This window comes from Erithacus rubecula (genome assembly GCF_903797595.1).
Source record: "Erithacus rubecula genome assembly, chromosome: 1".
In the NCBI taxonomy this organism is placed as follows: Eukaryota; Metazoa; Chordata; class Aves; order Passeriformes; family Muscicapidae; genus Erithacus; species Erithacus rubecula.
In genome coordinates, this window is record NC_136658.1 from 40,869,702 (window position 1) to 40,892,632 (window position 22,931).

Below are 22,931 nucleotides of genomic sequence, written 5' to 3' on the forward strand. Positions count from 1 at the left end.
ATTGTCCCAGAGGGACAGTAGCTCTCTTTGTGTCCGCAGGCACCAAGTGTGTTAGTGTCTCTGGACAGAAAAGTCACCCAAACAGGTCACATGTGTGGCTACATGTCTGTTATGCTGCAGGGTTTCCATTCTACAGCACTGTTTCAAAAACTACAAATTAAAATGTAAGTAGGAGGAGCAAGCAAACCACCCCACTTTTAGATCACACTGTAACACAGATGTTACCATCTTAGGCCAGGAGAAGGATAAGAAATGCTCAAAAATGATTTTATGTGGTCTTTATTTAAACAAAATGTGCAAATGGAAGCAGAGATTTCACATTCATTTTTGCTAAGCAAGTTTATGCTTTTTCCATTGGACAATGCAGGCTCTCACATTACTCACTGCAGTTTTACACCCTCCAGAATCCAACACTGATGCCAAACAAGCATCAGTGAGCTGGGGATACAGCACTCACAGAGACTATCAGAGGAGACAGCCACATCAAACTGTTCCTAAGCATCTCACATTTTACAGCTGGATCACTGCAGACTGAAAGAATTACACCATCACAGACCCAATACAGACATTAGCACAGGCAACAGACAGGAGAGTAAAAAATAAAGGTTCAGGACATCTTCAGTTGACTGAAAGCTAATTGGTGTGGCATGTTGTGGGTGGTACTGATGTATGTGGAGGCACACACTGAAATCACCTCCAGAGTTTCTGAGAGTCTTTCAATCCTGATAAGACTTCACAAGGAGCCACATGAGGATCACAGTAATCAGGACAACCATGAAGTTGAGGCAAATTTCTCGTGTGGAAAGTTCCATTTTTGGGGGGAAGTAATGAGGAGAGATCAGGGGTCAGCAGGCAGAGCAAAGGGAAAACTCTGGTGACTTGCTTAGATTATCCTTGAGCTCAACCTTCAGGTCACAGGCTCTTTAAAAAAAAATTTTAAAAAATTAGTTAGAGACAAATGCATGAAGGTGGCAAATCCAGTAGAGCTTTTTATGTTGGTCTAAATAAATGTTGTTTCAGTGGCCAGGAGACAGTAAGCACTGGGGTGCCAAGAAATAAAAGCCATCTTTGGCAGCTTATCACCTTCTTTGATTTCCTGCAAGGACGTTCCCAGTGCCACCCCAAAAACAGTGCACAGGGGTGAGCAGGCTGTGGAAATCAATGCTGCTTTCTGCAAGCTTTTTCAAATAAATAATGCCCAAGTCCCCTTTGACACTTTCAATGAGTATACATGGTAAATATATTATTGCTAAGAGGTTTGAAATTCCTATATTTGTCAGTGTATTGTTTTTAAGAAACTTTAACTAGTTTCTTATTTTATAGAGACAGACAAATAAACCTGAATTATTTGTTACTACTAAAAATACAAGGAGAACCTAAGGTTAGACATTTTCATGTCTGAAGAACTTCACAAATTTTGTGAGTCATTTCCACAGATGAAATAGTATTTTCTCAAGAAAATACTCTGCCTTTACTCAATATTCAAGAAAATTTCTGCCTTTCCTGAAATTTTGAATTGAAAAATTGAATTAAAAAATGGTAAAAAATCTCATTTTTCAAAAATCCCATTCAAGTTGTAATAAAAACTTTTTCATTTGGTTACTGATTTTTTTTTTTTTTTACTTTATGAGAGCAATTTCTGAATTTTATATGATTTTGGAGTTCATGCACTGAAAAAAGAGAATACTTTATCATTAATATCCTGCACTAATCTCTGCACACCATATAAATAAAACAAGAACCTTTTAACAAATGAAGCATTAAGTCTAGACAAAGAATTTCAGCTACACAACCAGATTAGGCTGTAACATCTCTTGTGCAAATGAGAAGCCTTGGGACCATACCAGCATGAAGATAGTTTCAATTACTTTAAAATTGCTTTAGCTTGCAGATTAAATATTAAAAGCCTAGTGCATGCAGTTAGCAAATTCCTACATTTTCAAGTTGTTTTGCCAGCCTTCTGTGTCCTTGCACACGAGAAAACCTGACCTAATAAGTAAGGCAGTTCTTTTACCTTGTGGAGGTCAGTGGAGCCCTGTGGTTCTGCCTCTGGACCTTGGGTCACTGCAGATAATTTTTCCCTCCAAGCTTCTGCCTATGTCCCACTCGGTCTGGATGCTGTGTCCCTGCGTGGGCACTAAAGTAGGCTGAGGGTGGAGACCAACAAGTGCATTGGCAATCCAGGTGCTGACATCACCCCCCCCAAATATTTTTAAAGGGCTAAGCTGGGCTGCAAATTTGGCTAAGGCTGTTTATGCAGTGGGTTCTGTGGGCTGATTTGCTTCTTTTGCCATGGTGTTGTACTAACAGCAGAGCTGTGTGCATCCCTTGGGAGTCAATTGGATCTGATAGAGAATTTCATGCAATCATACAATGGTTTTGGACAGAAAGAACCTTAAAAATATCTATTTCCAACTTCCCTGCCATGGATGGGGCACAGTTCTCTAGACCAGGTTGCTCAGAGCCCCATCCAACCTGGCCTTGAACACTTCTGGGAATTGGGGCATCCAGCTTCTCTGGGCAACCTGTTCCAGTGTTTCACCACTCTCACAGTGAAGAATTTCTTCCTAATATCTAACCTAAATCTACTCTTTGAGCTAGAAGCTACTCCCCCATATTCTGTCACTAAACTCTTTCTTTTGGCCTGTTGATGTCTTCCTCAGTGTGGGGAAAGAGAAAGAAAGAGCCACTTGAAGAGTTCTGCATGCAGAGCTAAGGATGTCAAGACCATTTCCAGGTGCTCCATATGGAGCCTGTCTACACATCTACCTTCTTGAGTATAGTGCAGCTGTTGCTGTTCCACGTACCTGTAGTCTGCACAGCTTCTTGAGTTCATATGCATTTAAAAGAAGGTGAATACAAGCAAAATACACTTTTCATTTCAATACAAATAACTGAAACAGGGTAATCTGCTAGATAGAAAGGTTTGGGACTTGTCTGCATTGAGAAACACAAAACACTTCTTTAAAGAACTGCTTACACTCTTGCATGCTCTTCCCCTACTGAATTTCAGTGCTGGTGTGAATGTTTCACCTGTCTGAGCACACAGAGGAGTATTTCTGCCACCCTGCAGTGTTTCACCCCAGAAAGAGACTGCTCTGTGGCCTAGGTAGCTGTAACCCCCACATTCCCTTATCTTTGCTCAAGGCACTGCTAGAACTTGCTGTAAGCAGGAACAAGGAGTTGCTCTTTGCTCCCTTTGAACTAACACAGCAGAGCGAGCTGGAATGAACTGGCAGCAGACAGTGCCATGGGTTTCCCCCTACTTGGAAAAGACAAGTATTTCCACTGAAGTCAGAGGGGCCACTGCTGCAGCACTGCTACCAGAGGAGTGGGGGGACCCTGCTCAGGTTTGTGTGTAAGGCTATCCACAGCACTGACCTTATTCTCACTGCCAAACACCGTGTGGCACACGGCGTGCAGATTATTTATTGATTCTGATGCCTTCCGTATATTTATGTTCAGGCATGCTGGGACATACTTTAGCTCAGTGTATCCATGTTTGTTTGTCACTATCCTCCTCCCTGAGCTCCAGGTTTGTCCCCCTGAACCATTGCTGGCACTCACATCACGGGACTATGGCCTGGTGAGCCAGACCAGCTGGCTGGAAGGCTGCCCATGGAAAACACAACAAAACAAATAGCTGTGGGTAACCAGGGGGGTGGAGGGGACTGCTGCTTGGGTTTTGCTGGATGATCTCCCTAAATAGTCTTCCCATGGGATCAGTGGAGGCAGGAGGGGGAGCAGAACAGTAGAAGATTTCCTTTTCATTGCTTTGACTGCCTTGCCACTGCCCTCCTACACAAGCAGGCAGCACGTTCTAAGGAGGCAGTGTGCTGCGTGGGAGCCTTGTGCTAAAACACACAGATCAAACAGCAAAGGCTTCAAGCCATGCCTCACTCAGGAGTTACATGCCTAAGCAGGTTTGCAGGGTCCTGTTATGATGCATGCTCTGCTGAGCCATCCCTTTAGGGAAAACTTGGGCAAACTTCCCACACTTACAGGGATTTGGGATATCCAGGGTGAAAATGCTCCTTTTAGCCAGAGGGAAGCAAGATCATGACTACCATGAGCCTACCCTAAAATAATTCCTCCCTTGGCATGTTCTGAAGCAGAAATCCGTGAATTTCTCATGCTATACCCATCTACTTCACCTTGAATCACATAACTCTTCACCAGAGAAGTGATGAAACATTTGAATGTCATTCACCCTAATTATTAAATGTTCCACAGCACAGTCTAAATATTCCCCTTGGGCTATGGAAACCTTGGGATTTATTTTACTCTCTGCTAACAAAAACTCAAAAGTGTATTTTTTAACTTAGAACTCATCTGGTCCCCAGGCTTAGGTCCCCTGCACTTCCACACTGATAGAGAGCTTCTTCCTCCTCTGTGCCAGCTCATCTCCTTCTTCTTTAATGTCCTGCATGACAGCTAGAAAACTTCCCTTCTTCAAAGCAGGGAAACAGCACTATAAATGTCATTAATCGCAATACACACAATAAACAGCCTAACTCAAGTCTACAGGCACTGATGTTTCTCTCATTTTTTGTGCTGAGGATCCTGCAGTAGACCATGGATGAGCATACACAAGCATTCATTGTTGAATGAGAACAAAGTTCATCTAACCCAACACACTGACTGGTAGTATACAGAAACACAGGAAATATAGCATGATCTTTGCCTAGATATCCTCAAACATCTGAGATTCAGTCTATGGGATTGCTAGGTAGGAACTACCAACAGGCTGTGTTTATGGCTCCCTCTTGCTCATTTCATGAATAATTCTACATCAGGCAACTTGTTCATAGTTCAGCTTTACCTATATATTACATAAGGTACACAAAGACACACACACACACACACACACAGACTTGTGAAAAAAAAAAGGGCTTAGCACTGACCAGGAGGTCCAATAAACACCCCTGAGCTGTGGAATGTGTCTGGATGCTATCAGTGAATCCAACCAGAGTTTGAACATCTGACTTCAACTCACCACAGATTAGAGTCTGTCACTTCCAGAGACTGAAAATTCTGTCCACTCCACTCAATAACACCACCCCCCAAAAACCCACTTATTTCTACTCTTCATGAAAAGGCACAAAGACCTTAAAGGCTGTTTTTTTAAGAAGTTGATTTATTTATCCAAATGATTCAGTACTGATTAAGAAAGCAGAAGAGAATTAACATAGTGATTTTACTTTAAATGCTAATGCAGAGGTTGAATATTTTTCTCATTGTCACTTTTTGTTCTTCTGACAGATCTGAATGTTCTCAGCTTTCATGTGGCCATGCCAAAGCTCCATTTTCATGCCACACATACTCAAACTTACGTCTCCAGTCTATATTTAAAGTTGCTGTGACTATCTCACGTTCTTCCCAGCCTACTAATCAAGTTCCATATCACCTTTCAAAGCCATTCTTACACAATTAGAGGATATTGTGTTCATTTTTGCTCTCAGCATTACCTTTCTTACCAAATGTAAGTATGGGCCAGGAGTCACACAGGTGTTTACAATTGGTGCCAGGATAATGCTCTGTTAGAGTTTGATTTTTTTATAGTTGTTCTTACAATATTTTTATTGTGTTTTGGATGTTGTTTTGTCAGTTCTAGACTTCAGAACACACTCCTTTTAATTCTCTACAAAATTTTCAACTGGACAAATGTTTCAATACTGTGAGACAAACTACAACTCTCTGTGGCAATGTACTCAGGCCAATAAAAGACCATGGGCAAACCTGAACACAGAGGAGAAAGGAGAAAACTTGAAATTACTTCTAAAGCACCACAAACAAGACTTAAGATAAGAAAGATAAAACAAATGAGGCCTTAATTTTAATTGTTTATAGCTGGCTGTCTCAAAAAAAAATTAGTTAGATCAAGAGTGAAGAAAACATCAATTCAATAGCAGTGACCCAGTCACTGCAGGGTCAATCAAGCTGTAAATAGAATTAGGAGATTAAATATCACAGATGAAATTGTACAAAAATTATGTTGAAAGTTAGACAAAAATGGGTGTATTTTGCATCTTGGCTTCTATATTCTTCCTCCCCACTTGTGGGACACAGCCTCCCTCTTTCAGAGGGCTTTACAGAAAACCACTAAAAGACAACTTCCCTCCATGATGCTAAATGTCAGACCTTGAAGTTAATGAGTTTCTCCAGGAAGATAACTAAAGGCTAGTATGGAATTTATAGTTATGCACTGGGATATCCTATTGCTGCACTGTCTTGTTTAGACAGTGCTGGTGGAAGCTATGGAGAGGGTTTTGAGCTTAAATGTTGTAAAGCTGATTTCAGCAATCAGCATCAAGGTCACAGACATGCAGATTATTGAGGCCACACTCTTCCATACCACCTTAAAATGTACTGCCAGGCAGAGCTGCAGTTTGGGCAGAGAGAGTAGGCAGGAGCACATTAAATCCCTGGGAATATGAACCCCTGCATTGGCAACATGTTCAGAAGCACAGTAATTGTGACCTTTGCCACATCTGTCTCCTAATGAATGCCATTTATGAGGTTTGTGCTTGAACTAGCAGACTTCTGTCCACAAGCATAGGAGAACAGATCAAAAATCTAGTCAGCACTAGTTCAAAGAAGAAACTATCTATTGCCTAGTAAGGAAATACATGAGAGAGATTGATGGCAGAAGATGCAGTAGAAGAAGAGCACATTAAAATCAGAAATAAAATCAATCTCTTTAAAAGTGATTTCTGAGTGGTGCAGAAAATTTCTACAGGTGGGAGAGGAGAAACTGGTGCAGCAGGGTCAGAGGCCCAGGCAGGAAAGTGCAGATTTCTGTACTCAAGCCATGGTGTTCAGTGCTTTTGCATCAAGAATTATTGATGTCTTTGTAGCTATCAACATGTCACGAGTCTCCTGCAAAGGGTTCAGCTATCCCAGAACAGGTATGGACTCAGAGTAACAAGGGTGGCTGTGAACCTATGACCTGTTGGTTGCATCCTGGTAAATGAGCATATAAGCAAAGACAGAGTGCTTTTCTCTGAAAAAAAAAAAAAAAAAAAAAAAAAAAAAAGGGAGGCAGCTTTGTAAATAACAGTAAAGTAACTTCTGAGTAGGACTTTAGCCATGAGTTTCCACTGATGTCAATTAGGTTCTCCCCTTACTTTAGCACACAGTGAGGCACCTGTGCACTTACAGCATGGTTTGATCTCCTCCATGGAAAGAAGTGAGTCTTCAATAAACTATGTCCTGGCACCATGAAGGAATACAATTTTTATCTCTGGGAGCAACAATATCAGCACTACTGGTATGTGGCAAGCTTTCAACTTAACCCATACAGCTGTTGTGTGTATTCCTGCATCTCTGAAGTCACTCACAGGGCAGCCAGCAGCCCCTTCCTGAGAGGGAGATTTGCCTTTGGTTACCAAGTAGCCACCAGCTGTTGTGCCAACACACCCTGGTACTTCAGCCAGTGGTGTTTGGGTGGTTTTGCAGGGCTGTGGGCTGATGGAGCTGTCTCTGAAGGCTCCCAGCCCAGCCCAGCTCTGCCACAGCACACAAACCACAGGGCTGTCCTTATCCCAGGTGAGCTGCACAGTCCCTCTGTCTGACATGTTCCCCATGGAGCAGCCACACAGATGCCATGGACACTGTGGAGAGGGCTTACAGCTGCTTTGTGAGCCAGACAGAGTTTATTGATAAGGTTTACTTCTAAAGAAATTTTACCAAGGCTGTTGGTATGGAGACTGGGAAGAGAAGGAGGAGGAGGAGGAGATAAGCAAGAAGAAACCTGCAGCTGGGAAACGCATTCTTAGAAAAGTCTGGTGAAAAACAAACTGGGGTGGAGATGGTTTACACCAATGAATATTATGTTGATCTATTGTAACCAATGAACCAAGTGTAAACTTTGTAGAGTGTATAAAAGACAGCATGCTGTTGTAATGAACAGATTCTGAGATGCAGTGCATCCTTTGGTGTGTCACCCTCACCCTCAGCCAGGAGATCATCAGGAAGTAACTACCAGCAGTAGGCTGGTATTTTATACAGTCCAGCATCCACAGTGAAAAGACAGAGAGCCCATTCCTGGAAACATGGAAAGGAACTGTCCTTCCCTAGGGACACTCAGAGGAGCATGTGAACAGAACCAGCAAGCTGAAGCCTCAGCCTGGAACCTGTCTGGGGGAAAAAGGAAAAAAGAAAACCAAACCAAACCAAAACCAATATACAAACAAAAAACAAACCAAACCAATAAAATAAAAAATAAAAAAACAACAGCCAAAACCCTGCCAAGAAAAACAAATAGAAAGTAACTGCCCTGCTGCTGGAGTTATGGAGCTCAGAAGTACATAGCAAAACACACACTTTCATCCAGAAATCAAGAAAAAGAAGAGTGGGGAGTCTACAAAATACAATGTATGTGGTGAGCTCTGGGTCCAGCTCAGGACTGGTGGATAGGAAACCACACTAATCTGGGTGTCTGTATTAGAACCAGGAATATTGCTGGACTTAAACAACAATAAAAGCCTATCTCTATAAATGCTTCATGGCATGAGCCCTGGAAAAGAACAGTTTAGCACTCATCATCAGTTAGATACTGGGTTTTACAGCAGTCTGTGTTTCTGGATGCTGTAGACAAGAACACTCAGACAATGCCTGGAACAAGGGGAAGTCAACAGGCCTGGAAGACCTCATGCTTCTGCAAGATTTAGGTGTCCTCTGCAAATATAAATGCATGTGATGAATAAATAAACTTCCACTAAACAGGACCTAAAGCATCTCTTCTGGCCCATCACTACCTCAAATGCCCCTTGCAGAGATGTTGACACTCACATTTCAGTATTATCCATTGAGACAAACCCAAAGCCAGTATTATTTAGCAAGGAAAGCTCATGGAGAATCTCATCATTCTCTCACTGAATTCCAGAGGAATCTTGCTATGTGTTTTACCAGGGGCTGAGCTGAACCCAAAGCATTGGGTTGCAGTGCTTTGTGTTCACTAGGATAAACAGAGTTAGGCTGGATTGACTTGATGGGGGGAAGGCAGGAGCAGATTCTCTCTCAGCATGGGTTCACCCTTCAGTTTTGAGGTGTTTATACACAGCCAAAGAGAGTCAAGAGGTCTTCAATGACTTTCTAATCACAGCAGCCATTGATCCTGTGTGAGTGGGATGAAATATAATACAAAGCTTGACTCAAGACATTGCAGACCAGAGTTTTGTAACAGAGTTTTGTTTGATGAAAATAAACTGTTATTCTTTCTCTGAGCAATGTACTTTTATGGAATAAATGAGAAGTAAAACATGGCTACTCTCAACAATTCAGTAACCCCCTCCTTCTCCAGGACCCAGATGATTGCTCCAGGCAATCATGAAATGTGCATGAAGACTGTCAGGATTTAATCCAGAAAAAAAATTTGAACAGCCAAATTAGTGAAACAGTCCAAAACGGCACCCCCAGCCTGAGCCTCAACAGTGCTTCTTTTTTCCTCTTAGTCAAAATCCACATCTATTATAATTGTTCTCCCACTCTGTTTTGATGGGTGTATGTTCTGGGTCTTGGAAAGACAAGTGTTAAGAGTGAACAGTAACTTTTAACAGGACTACTGATCAGTAATATATTGGGAGCAAGGTCTTTTAACATTAGATAGCTGCATCACTAAAGTTAAGCTTCCTCTGTTGTTTGTGATAAATGTTCTTTGCCTTCTTCTTCTCTTAGAAATCACAGTTTGTGTGTCACTGATGGATACTTAAATTCACTTTTTGCTTTCTGCAAAATCAATTCACACATCTTTGAATGAGCAGATGGAGGCTACATTACCTGAGGGTATACAAAGTGAGCAGCACACAGACACCCACTCTTGTGCCCCCAGACTGAATTGTTATGTGCCTAAGGGGCAAATAGGAGATCTGTTCTCTGCTCAGCTACCATACCTTTCCTTCCCTTCCTCTATTAATACATTATTTTTCATTCCCTGATCTGGAACAGGAAACTATTTCTTTTGCCCTCTCAGGGCTTGATTAGGTAACTGCTCATATCAAGCCTGTGCACTCCCAAACCAGCTGCCAGCATGGCTCTCAGGGTCAGGTCATGGACATAATCCTGCAGCAGTAAAACTCACCTGCCAGTGTGCACTCAGTGTTTATGGCAGCTGGAGAGGGCACCCCACCTTCCCTTTACCCTTGGGTGTGCTCCTCAGTGCTACCCATTTTGCACAGTGCAAACCTTTCATGGTTACAAGATGCTCTGCTGAAAGTGCTGTGTGGAAAGGATTGGCTCAGTGCACCTCTGGCATCTGCCCCTCTGAAGCATCTCCAGTTCTTTTTTATTGGAAAGCATGTTATCTGCCAACTTCCAGACCTTTCTGCATCACAGGAGACACACTCCAGCTAGATGGTCTGGCTAAACTGTGGACAAGAATGAATTCCTACCCACTGTAGAACATGATCCAGGGTGTGCCCAGGTGTCCAAGAAGGCCAGTGGCATCCTGGCCTGGGTCAGCAGTGGTGTGGCAGCAGGAGCAGGGCAGTGACCGTCCCCCTGCCCTGGGCACTGCTGAGGCCACAGCTCCAATGCTGTGCTCAGCTCTGGCCCCTCACTGCCAGAAAGACACTGAGGGGCTGGAGCGTGTCCAGAGAAGGGACACGGAGCTGGGGAAGGGTCTGGAGCACAAGTGCTGTGAGGAGCAGCTGAGGGAGCTGGGGGTGTTCAGCCTGGAGAAAAGGAGGCTCGGGGGGGACCCATCACTCTGCAGCTGCCTGGAAGGAGGGGGAGCTGGGGGGGGGTCAGCCTCTTCTGCCAGGTGATAATCCTTTCACTGAAAGGATTGTCAAACGTTGGTTGTCCAGGGAAATGGCGGAGTTATGGGAGGTGTTTGAAAATGTTAAATACATCACCAGGGGTTGGTGTGACATGGTTTAATGGAGAACACAGCAGTGCTGGGTTAACAGTTGGACTCAGTGACTTTAGAGGTCTTTTCCAACCTAAATGATTCTGTGATTGTAACTCTTCCCTGCCAAGAGAGGGTCAGGGGTGCAAGTCAGTGCACTCTTTGGCTTGATTTGACAATATTAACAAGATCAGTACTTTGCCCATAGGACCTAAGCAGCCATCTAAGCACCTAATAGACTGCTCAGGCTGGATGACATGACACTGACCTGTGTCAACCCTGGATAATAGAAGTATCTCTTAATCCAGCAGGAACAGCCAGGGAACCACACTCTGATCCTCTGCAGAACTCCTGTGGGGCTTGTTATGCTTTTGGAGAGAAGCTGCAATCTGTGCCAGGTCAGACAAGAAACTCATTATTCCAGGAAGCTTTAGAGGAATGTTGCTTCATAACTTGAGCTAAAGTTCAGTTTTTCTGCCAGACAGACAAGAGTTGAAGTTGTTGATGATTACCTGGGCAATAAGGGCATGAGAACCTTGCTAGCCTGTGTTGTTTTCTGTGTGCAATCCTCCTCGTAATAAGAAGTTATTGATCCTGTGCCAGTTATTTCCTGAGTTTGCCAGCACGTGGCTTGGGTATGACCAGCCTGAGAGAACGGCAGGTGCTGGGGAAATGTCAGCCAAGGAGTAATGCAAGAGTGTGTGTGGCATACAAGGGGGCAGGATGCACGGGATTCCCTGAGCCAAGGATCCTGCTTGCTCCCCATCCCCAGGCCATAACTGTGTGCCTTTGCCTGCTTACTGCCCCCCAAGCCATTCAACTTGGAAGAAAAAGAGGGTCTTGGCCCATGAGAGAATTGCATTTCTCAGGAAACACAGTCTATCAGACTTGGTTGGAGGGAAAAGTGGCCAGACAGAGCCCCATTCAAATTCAGGGAAACTGGTGACAGACAAGTCACAGTGACTTAGAAAATACTATTGGGCCCCAGGTACATACAGTGAGGTTGGCAGGATTTAGAGACCATGTTCAGGTAGAACAGGGCTGAACACAGCTGGAGATAGATGTAGGGCACAGAGCTTCCTGCATCCAGCAACAAATGTTTTTGAGCATGATTGACTCCACCATCAGTTTTCATTGGTCAGTAGTGGTATCCAGAATGGGACTTTCTGTGATTAGTGGTCAAGGCTGGTGCTTCTGGCTTTACTGCACTAACCAGGCATAGAAGAGCTAGTTTAGGAATGTCAGGGAAATACATCTGATTTGGGCAGAAAACTGCAAATAAAAATGTGACTGCATAAATAACTGGGTTTCACCAATTAACTTTAAAATTCCTTCTTCAGTGAAAATTCAGACAATTGCAGATTTAAAAATGCAGTAGGAAAGAGCACAAAAAGCCCATCCCAGTTTCATTAATAAGAGATTGTTTCTAAAATCAGGTTATCTGGTCTGTTTTCCTTCCCTCACAACAGTCCTCTGTTCTTCAATCCACAACCACTCAGCCCAAACCCAGGTTATCTTAATTGTTCAAGCTATGAATTCCATAAACACCTTTGGCACTTTAGCAGGTTGATGCCTGTAAAATAACCAAAATCTCAGCAAGAAATGTTGCTGATCCGCCTACAAATCCAGCCTTGGGTTTGGGTTGCAATCTCATTATTGTATGTCTTGTCCAAAACACATCACAGAAGGTGATGAGTTTTCTGACCAGAATTCTGAGTGCACAGCAGAGACAAAAATTGCAGCCATCTGTCTGCAGCATCCCCAGTGCCCACCCTGAGGGACCCCATGATGTGTGTGGTGCCCATTGAGCCCTGTCATGGAGGAGGGAAATTTGTTCTTCTGAAATCTGACCCAGAGGCCACCAGCTCTGCATGTCTGTCACACTCACTGCTCTGCATTTTGTATTCCACTTCTTTGTGTTTTATTCAGAAGTTTCAGATTCCCATTGCAGGTTATCAGGTTGCACCTGACATAAGCAAGTGAGGGAAAAGGTGTGTTGTATTATTTGATCTCAGTCCCACCAGGTTTGCTATAAAGCCAGAAGTATTCCCTGTAGGAAGCAAGCCCTTTTACTGAACAAGGCACAGCTTGCTACACTTCACACACAGCTAGGTGCATATCCTCCCTTCCTGCTGTGCTGAAAATTTAGCTAAGCTCCAGTTTGGAAAAAAAAAAAAAAAAAAAAAAAAAGATGCGACAGGATTATTTACCTACCCATAAATTTGACAGGACTGTGTCTTTGCTGCTCCTTGTCCTTTCAGCAAAGTGTCCAGGCACACAAGAGTAGTGGAGGGCTCTGCTCCCCTCTAAAACCCCAGAGATCCTCCCTTTGCCATTCAGATGGCCCCTCTGTGTTTCCCACTACCCCAAAGGCACCATTTGCCCAGCAGGACCCACAGGCTGAGCCCCACGGAGGGATGTGCCCAAGCATGGCTTGCAGCCTTACTGGGACAGTCTGGGTATGCTCATCCCAGCTCAAGAGGGAAGAGAGCAATGGGCAGGGCAGCTGGGGCACACCTCCCCTCTCAGGGCAAATAATGGCCCTGGTTTGTTTTATTTGTTTGGTTTTTATTTTATTTGTTTGCCCTGTGCAGGGCTAACGCTGTGCCATGTAGCCTGACCTGCCCTCACTGCCATCCCTTGCCCAGCTCTCCAGGGCTCCTCACCTGGTACACCTTGCTGGACCTTCATTTGAGTTCTTGTGGGCTGAGATGAAAAGCAAAGTGTTAAACTGAGCCTGGGAGAGGAGCAGCAGCTCTGGGACTCCTGACAATGGGGATCCATGCTATTAACAGCATCACAAGGGAGCAGCTGTCCCACTTACAGTCCATGGAATATTTCTGAAATGAACTTCTGGAATGTGATAAGAAGGTGTGATAGGACATCACCTCCTGGAATTAACAAAGCACCAGAAGCACTGTGAGGTCACAGTCCTGCAGCAGGTAAGGTAGTGTGCTGTACAAGTGGGAGTTGCTGATAGGAGGCACACCTCACCACAGGAATATCCTGGTTTCTGCCATGGAAAGATAATGCAAGCAGAGAGGCAACCCCTAATTTCTCACCAGCCTTTCAGCCTAGCTAGCACATTATAACCTAAGACCAGCTTGCTGACAGGAAGGCAGTAAGAGGAGGGAGGTCCATGTGCTTCAATGGCTTTTACCTGACTCATGCTGCATAACTTCCTCGTTCTGCATAATCCCAGCTACCAGAAAATGTCAGGAGTATTAAATTAGCTGCATCAGGGTTTGTTTGCACCTTAGGAACATTCCCTGAAAACTTCTGGTAATGACTTATTTAAACACCTTACTTTTTTTTTTTTGCTAAAAAGCATTTGAGCAAAGAAAGCCTGGAGAAAATCGCTGACACTTTGAGTGAGATTTTAAAATGCCTCTTCTCCCATCTTCCTCCTGATAGGACTGGGAGGAACTATTCACAGTTTATTTCTCACTATCTTTCCTGAGAATGGTACACTGAGGTGATGAATTTACATAAATTCATCTGATCTGTAAACACTGTACTATTTCTTAGTTTTCCTACAATATGTTGCTGGACAAATGTGAAAATTTCAGTAGAGAAGCAGTCAATGTTTACTGCAAATTGTAGCTCAGTGAGCTCAGGGAGAAACAGCACAGCTGGCAAAACAACCTCCCTCTAGGGCCTGATTTAAACTCAGGAAATCCAGAGAGACTGTCATGTTTTTAGTTCAAGCAATACTTACTCTGTCCATCTCTTGGACCTTTCACACTCTTGTGAAAATTGGATGGACCTGCAGGACAAGCTGCTAAAAAACCTGAAAATATTTTCAGGTCTACTTATTTCATTTGGACAAAAAAATATTTGAAAAAATATTGGATGTTTTGTTCAAGAGACAGAAAGAGGAAAGCCTGAAAATATTACTTATATCAAAAAAAAAAAAAACCAAACAAACAAAAAAAAAAGTGTTGGGTTTTTTTCCCATTCAAAAGCATAATTTGTTTACAGACAGCAAGTCCTTTTCTTTTAATTTCAAAGCTGAGGATCACCAAAGACCAAGCTACAGTCTTTCCATTTGAGAAAGGGCATATTGGAAAGCTGTTTGCTGTAAGTAGTTCATGGACAATGAAACTATTGCATTCAATCTTTTTTATTCCTGGATAAACCCAGAGGAGAGAATAGGGGAAAAAATATGAGAAAGGCATATACAGAAACCCAGCATGATTTTTTATTTTTTATTTTTTCAGCTGTCTCTATGATGAAGACTTAGGTGCACACAGCCAAAGCACAACTTCAGCCCAATGAGGCCAATCTTTCTGAGATGCCCCAGCAGTCAGTGGAGAGAAAGGCCAAATTCAGCATCCCAGGAGACCCTCCTGTGGGATGTCAGCCAGTACAGGCCACTGTGGAGAGCAGGATGGTGCTGGGGCAGAGGTCTGCCATCCCTTGTGGGGAGGGTGTAGCCTGCAGCCCCCAGGAATGGGGATGGGCCTCTCTGAGCCAACCTCACGAGGTCTGTGCCAAGCCTTTCACAGGGAGCAAGGGTCCCCCATGTCCAGCACTTTCAAGGAAGGGTCGTGCTGCAGTTCAGCTCTACATGGGACTGGGACAGCTTTGGTGGTATCTGCAGAGGCCAGAAAACCCAAGAAGAAATTCCTGTGAGTGCTGAAAGACTGGGGCAGCTTTTACTTAATACAGCTTGAGTTCTCCAACTTTCACAGGCCTGCTTCAGTCTCAGTTGGAGATGGATAGTGAAAAACTAGCAGTGTTGATATGAATGAGCACAAGACATTCACATTTCTTTCTAGTGTAGCACAAAGAACTAGACAGGTACCTTCTTTTGCTGTTCTTGGAGATGGACAAGAACCAGAAAGAATATTTTCATAACCAGACACCATTAAGGATGCCAAAATAATCCTCACCTCTTATAAACATTTCATTCCAATACAAATCTGCTTCCTGAGAACAAAAATAACACAGCCATGGCACAAGATGCTCTGAGCACGGAGGAAAAGAAGTCTAGGTATGAAGCCTGGAGTTCATGCAGGATTCACCACTAACCCCTTCATTGAAAGTGAAATAAATTGGCTTAAAAATTGCAATCCAAACCCAGTTGGGATCAGTCCCACTTGTCAAGGTTCTACATTTGAAAATATTTGTATTTTTCATATACTTTATATACTGTAAATATCTTCTGAAACAATCCAGGAAAGCTGGAGGGCTTTTTTAGGTTTTTGAATTTTTTTATTTCCAAAATTATTTTTTCAAAAAGAGACATACCAACTGCCAATTCCTTGCTCTTGCTCTAGGTCACAATATTTCCCTGTTGGTGCTGTAACTATTTTATGATTGGGAATATGTGTCTTTTACCAGACTTTTGGAGCTTGTCATTCCTACGAGGAGATAATCTGAAGGCCTTGGTGTTTATGGACAGGACAAAGGACAGATTCCCATTTTTTCCCATTTGTAGAGGGTTGAAAGCTAATCTTCACAGGCACTGAATGTCAAGCAGAGCTCGCTCTTCAGTCATGAGTCCTTGCTGCAGCAGCATCTGAAGTATTCTTTCCAGCTCACAGTTCTCCATCCACAGAGCCCTGTTCCAACGTGCTCCTGAGGCTGGCAGCTTTCCTGGGATGAGGAGTGTGGTCTGCAGCCACCAAGGCACAGTGTACAGCCAGAGCCTGCTGTTGACACCGTGGCCAAGGCAACGTCACGCCCCTGCTGCCGTGGGTCTGGGGCTCCACAGCTGTCCCTGGAATGTGCATCCATCCCTGCCACAGGACATCTGTCAGCTCGTGCTTCAGAATCTTGTTAAGGACTGGCTGGGTATTATCTAATCCCAGAAGGACTTGTTTGGACTAATTACTTCTACAGTGAGGATCCTGCAGTATAATATTTCAGCTGAAGTTTGGTGTTCTTATTCTTCCAGGTATGGAAATTAAGAGAACACACGAAGAAGGATTTGGAAAACTAGATAACTCCTCACTGAGGGCACTGGTTAAATAATCCACTGGCACCTTCAGCCCTTGCTTGACTATTAAGAGGCAATCCCTAAATGGACATAGCTGATTAAATCAAAGTAGGCAACAAGACACAGAAACCCTGCAAGTGTTCTCAGCCTGAAAAAATAGCTCTTCACATACAAGCAAAGTGTTTTAAGACACTTAAATAAGTGCCTTAGTTGTGCAGTGGAAGGAATGTGGGTGTGCAGTTAGCTCACAGCCCAGCTGGCACCACAGGAGGGCACCTTGACCTCAGGGCCTCCTGAGAGCCACACTCCAATTTGGAACTGAAGGGAGCCAGTGCCACTGGCTCCTGGATGCCAACCTCTTTTCTGCCTAGTGACAAAAAAAGTGCCAATATAATAAATGTGCAACTCGGGGGTGGGGGCTGTCCATTCCCTCCACCCCCAGCCTGGCTGGGTGCCGAGATCCCTGCAGGGAAGCAGCCATGCTGCAGCATCCCAACAAGTGCTAAAGTGCACGTTTAGCTCTTTGGGAGTCAGCTGTTGATCTCAGAATAGCTCTTCTCACTCAGAGTTGAGTGCACTTGAGGAGCTTTGCTGAATCAGGCTGCAGGCAAATTGTTATGCATGGGTGTTATATTCAAATGGTGATGCCCTTAATGAAAAGAATTGTACCTAGTCTTGTTCCAGCCGTTCCAGATTCTGAACTGACCAATAGAGGGCCTTTCTGTAGTCCAAGAAATATCATGAAATGCCAATACAGAGAAGTGTAACCAGTCTCAGGTTTTCAGAAGCTTTCCATTCCATTAGCTGAAGCCACATGGTCAGGCAGTACATGAAATGGCACTGACAAATGCATCACGCTTGCTCTGTGTAACAGAGGGATACCATGCACCATGGCTCACAGAAACAAAGGCAGAAACCATTGCCCAATGTTCCTGCAGTCTGGTCCCACATACTCAGCCAAGCCAGACTAAGGAGTTTGTACCTCAGCTACTGTCCCCATTTTCCCCAAACCCAAATAATTTTACAGTGCTGGGTGAAAAATAACCCCCACAAGCTGTACTGGGAGAAGCAAACCAGGTCTTCCCTAGGCTGAGGGAACTGACTCCAGGTCTTTTATTTCCCATGTAAATGATGCAGTCATCTCATTAAACTCCAGGCAAGCAGCTGTCACAAGACCCACCAGTGCCACCACTGAATTTAGTGAGAACCCTGCTCCTGGAGGCATGGGCACACAGGTACAGAGACCAATATATGGGCTCCAGGAGAAGCAGGTGGCACCTCTGGAGACCTCTGAGTGAGATGTGATACCCACCCATGCTCCCTGCTCAAACTCTGGAGCCAAACTCTGGAGTCCCTTTTCAGATCCCAATGATTATTGCCACAGCTAGCCTGACAGGATTCATGTGGGGATCACTGGCCATCTTCCCACAGGTCTTCAATGCCATTCTTTGCTCAGAGTCTCATTCTGCTGGAGGGTAAGTAAAGGAAGGTGCTGTCCTTTGGACCACTGTTCTGCCTGTTGTAGCATTGGTACCTGCTGGAAACCTCCAGGAGGTTGTCAGAAATCAACCAAAGTGAGGGGAAAGTACTCCATAAAGACATATAGAGAAAAGGTTCCCAGGAATCCTCAATGAGCCTCAAAACTCCTGCAGCCAGGCTGGCCTTGCCAGAAGAAAGAGGTTGAATTTACTACCAAAAAATTGTAATAATGGTTTCTAGTTGATTTAGCCCCTGCTGGTTTTTATTAATCTGGTCCTTTTGATTCTATTCCGCATTTGGTTTTTTGGGGTTCTTTTGATTGCTGTGATGTCTTCTTCAGTACTGTGCTCTTTAACACCTCAGTTATTGAAGTATATGTCCTTGCAGAGGGAGTATTGGTTGGGTTGCTTCATATCACTGCAGTGAGAGAGAAAGAAACTGCTTGTGCACTGAGTTCTCTTTGCAATGAGCTCTCTGGAGAGCTCATTATGCTTATGAATGACTGAGAGCACAGCCAGCAGTGCAAACTGTTAACTCTGTGGTATCACACACCCACAGTTCATTTATGGCTGTCAGGGACTAAGACTTTTCTCTATGTAGTGGCAGTGCTTAATATGGTGCAAGAAATACCCATTTGCAAGTGTGTTGCTAATGAATAAATTTAGCAGATGATTTCCTTTTAGAGTTAAGTTGGTATGATTTGCCAGTCCTCCAAATACTGCCATCCATGATCTTGAGCAGCCTGGAGCATAGAATGAAAGATATATTCAGTTACATAGGCAGGACCTCCCCAAGCTGTAGCTGTATCTTGTGTCAGCTAATATGTAAGTGCAATTTTATTCCCACATTAAGAGCTGCAGTATAGCCAAGGGCTACTTATGAACTTAACAGTGATTTTGTTGCTGCCCTTTGAATTAGGACCTGGAAACCAGAACATTTGCTTGAAAGGTGAAACACAAATTGCTGGGTCAGGAGGTCATTTGCCTGATGGCTTCGCACCTCAAGACTCCTATTTTCAAGCACTTCTAACTACAGTACATGCACATATGATTTTCAGTTTAAGTGGAGTATTCCTGCTCTCTAATATGCTTCCTCATGCTGGAGCTGCAAGGGGGACTTCAAAGGCACTGTGAAAATCACTATGAATCACAAGACTTGGATTCATTTATTCCAACTGAAAACTGAAGTTCTTAAAGATTTAACCTGGATTGTGACTGATAATGGGACCCCAAACTTGTCAGAACTTTGAATCTGTTTCAGCAAGGGCAAGGAATTAAATCAGTCCAGTGACTCAGTTGCAGTGTCAGGGAAAGGGCTCAGACTCATAAATAAGAGATCCCCTTTTCATTTCAGGTTCAGCTTAGCCTTACTCTTTTCTGTTAAGAGCTCACTGATCTGTCTCCAGACGTTTCCCTGCCTACCAGGCTTATCTGAAAGCCTCCTTTTGGTGTATTCTTCCCTTCCCATTGTCTGCAATCAAGCATGAGTGTTTTTTCACAATCAGTATGAGCTCAATGCTGATGAAGTTGTTCTGATCTTGGTTCCTCCACCAAGGTGGCTGTAAACAACTGCAGCCCATCTGCCTTTGTAATGAAAAGGATGAAGAGTGAACGTGATTTGGAAAAGATGCTGTGCCTATTTACAAGGCCAGCTCCAGCTATAATTAGGCAGTGCTCAACTGGATGTGAAGGAGGTCCCTCAGCTGTAATGTAACACTTGTGTGGAATAGAGCAGAAACAAATTTGTAACTCCAAACCCAAAGACTGGATAAAATATGGAATAAAATTGAGCAGATGAAAATAGGGAAACAAAAAAGAAAATGCAGGATTAAAATCTACACTGGATTTTCTACTCACATTTTACACCAAACCTTCTTTTCAGCCTACAAATTAACTCCCTCCTTCTCTAAATGTTTCCATCCCAGAAAGAAAAAGAGGCAAGAGCACAGACGGGGAGAGCACTTGACAAGCTGTAACTATTTTTTATCTCTTTAACTATTTAGCTTTATCTCAGGAAGTGTAAATAAAAAGCATCCCTCAACTGTAGTGCTGTCTTGGGGCTTCTGGGGGCTCATGGGACCCCCTAGCCAGGGAGAAGCCTCCAAGTACTGATAGCATATGGAGAAAACCACATTTGGTAAAAATGGGGATGAACCAAAAGTATTTGGAGGCCAGATGAACCCACAGAATATTCTGAGCAGGAAGGGACCCAGAAGGGCCATCACATCCAGCTCTGACTGAGTGGCCCATAGGGGGGTCAAACCCACAACCTTGGTAACATCAGCACAATGCTCCAACCAACCCATCTGCTTCATCTTGCTGAGTCACCATACTGCAAATTTCTGAGCTGGTATTGATTTCTGATTTTAGTGGAGATGGTGTTTACAAGAACCAATTGTAACTTGACCTACTTATGCTTCCCAAGTCTAAGAATAGCATGTTTGGGCTGCTGCTGCCTGCCAGGACTGCCAGCTGTGCCTCAGAACCCCATCAAACACACTTGAAAGGGTGTTTTCCATTCAAGGAGATCGACAAGATGCCTTCTGCTTTTTTTAGGTTTCACTTATTGATGAGGCGGGAAAAAATACTAATTTCAAAGTATTTGTGACCTAAAATCAGCCTTGCAAGAACTTGCCTTCCCTGTCCCTGCAGCAGCACTGGCAGCACTCAGCCATCTCTTCGTGGTGCTCAGGATTCAGCTGTCCCTGATTCCCTGCAGGCTGCACCAGCCCCTAATTTTACTCCTGTCTTCCCATTTTCCTATTCTGGGTTTTCCACTTCATTTTAACATATTTTTCTCCCAAGATCAAATACACCCATGGGTTTCTGGTGACAGCCAAATATCTTTGATTTTTTTTTTTCTCCTTTTATTTCTAATTTTAATTTTTTTCCTACTTTTAGGTTATAGAGCACCCTCTAGGTAAGAGCTGTCAGATTTCTCTCCCTGAGAAACATTTGTGTTTTACAAAAAACGAAACTGAAAAATAATTAATTGCAAGTATTAGAAGTTGTGGGGAAGGCAGAGAGAGTGTGGAATTAGGCTTGAATTTTTTTTTTAAAGAAAGCAAAGGAGGTGTGGGAGTCCAGGGTTTTTCCCTGGCTCCTTTGGGGGTGCAAAAACCCCCCTGGCAGACCCCTCAGAGACCCCCGAGTGCTGCCCAGGAGCTGCAGGGGCTGGATTTGGCTCCTTGGGAAAATCTGCCCACGCTGAGAGAAGAGACACAGAAAAGAATGATGAGTAGAGTGTAAATTAGATTGTTAAAATGTAGTATAAGTAGTTTTTTAGATTGTTTATATTAAGGGCCATGTGGCCAAGATGGAGGACCCTGGGTGTGGTGGACTTCTTCCTCCTTCTTTTTCATGTCATCCATGTTGAAGGTGCACCCTGGGAACCACAGATTGGATGGGAGAAAACTGGACATTGCAAAGAGGTTACATGGCATTGGGGAAAATTTGTAAATATTGTATACGTAGTTTAGGGTATAAAGACCTTGTCTCAGCCCTCTCAGGAGACTTTTCTGCAATGGTCACCCTGCAGAGCGGACCTGTGCCGGGCTGGCAGAAACTTTTTTAAGATAAGACAAATAAACAGCCCCAAAACAACTCAAGGTCGTCTCGAGCTGCTTTCTCGTCGGCGCCTCCGAGAGAACCAGACCTTTTACCACCTCCATGCCCTCTCTGGGGAGGTCTCAAGCCTGAAGAGACCCTCAGAGACGGGACAAGGAGGAACCTCCACTCCCTGCGCACTGAAGGGTGATGAAGTCCATGCAAATCCCTGGGTGCATTTCACAGGGAGTGCAAGGGAGACCAAAAAACAGCAGGAGGCATTTCCCTGGCTCTGTGCCCTGCTGTGCCCACCTTTGATGCTTTTTGGGATTCTGAGTGCTAATTACACTGCATTCCCCACTGAGAGCAGCTGACAGGTCCTGGGGACAAAGGACAAGCTTCAGTGCTGCAGCTGGAGACACAAATGGTTCCTTGCCCAGGGAGCACCAGGGAGTAGTGCCAGGGAAACCATAGGGGAGGCCCATGGGGGTTTTTGTTGCATGGACACCTGGGCTCCCAGCCTGAGACAGATGTGCTTTAGACCAGAGCCCAGAGACACCAGTGCCAAGGTGAGCTCTTTCTGCCCCCAGCTACAGCATCACTGTCCCCAGAGGTTTGAGAGATATTAATGAGATATTAATTTCCCCTTTTCAAGCAGAGGACATTCACTGGGGTGAGCCTGGGCTCCAGCTGATTGAATCTTGCTCTGGTGGCTCGTGGGCAGCTTTCCATGTGGAGTGTTGCTGTGAGGCATCTTCTCCCCTGCAGTCCCTGAGATGCACACCAAGCCCTTTCCTTTCTGGCCACCCAAACCACTGCTCTACCATGTAAATTTAACCCTTTACACTAAGTGCCTAACACAAAATTAGAGCCAGCCTCTCCATTCCCCAAACCTTCAGAGACTGAGGATAGGATTCATCTGACTCCATGCACAGATCTCCTGAAGGCAGGAGCTGGAGAATGGATCTTCACCATAATTTTTTCCCCTTGCTTCAGCTGCTGTTTGTGGAGACTATGGCTGGCCAAGATCATGCTGTGGCAGGGCATGGCCAAAAACTGATCCTGGCTGAGAGATAGAAACTAAGAAGATTTAAGACCTGTACACTCTCAGCCT

General features: G+C 44.1%; 1 protein-coding gene across 1 annotated transcript; it reads right to left on the reverse strand.

The window, feature by feature from the left end:
• Positions 1 to 263: 263 nt before the first annotated feature.
• Positions 264 to 2,152, reverse strand: SLN (sarcolipin). The gene is made up of 2 exons (XM_079321185.1): positions 2,015 to 2,152; positions 264 to 921 (listed from the first exon to the last, which is right to left on the reverse strand). Exon 2 carries the CDS (start codon positions 810 to 812, stop codon positions 717 to 719), a length of 96 nt encoding a protein of 31 aa, XP_079177311.1. The 5' UTR covers positions 813 to 921; positions 2,015 to 2,152; the 3' UTR covers positions 264 to 716.
• Positions 2,153 to 22,931: the final 20,779 nt, after the last annotated feature.

Excerpts from the sequence above, each read along its gene's own strand:
- SLN (XM_079321185.1), bottom strand. The coding sequence starts at position 812 with ATGGAACTTTCCACACGAGAAATTTGCCTCAACTTCATGGTTGTCCTG.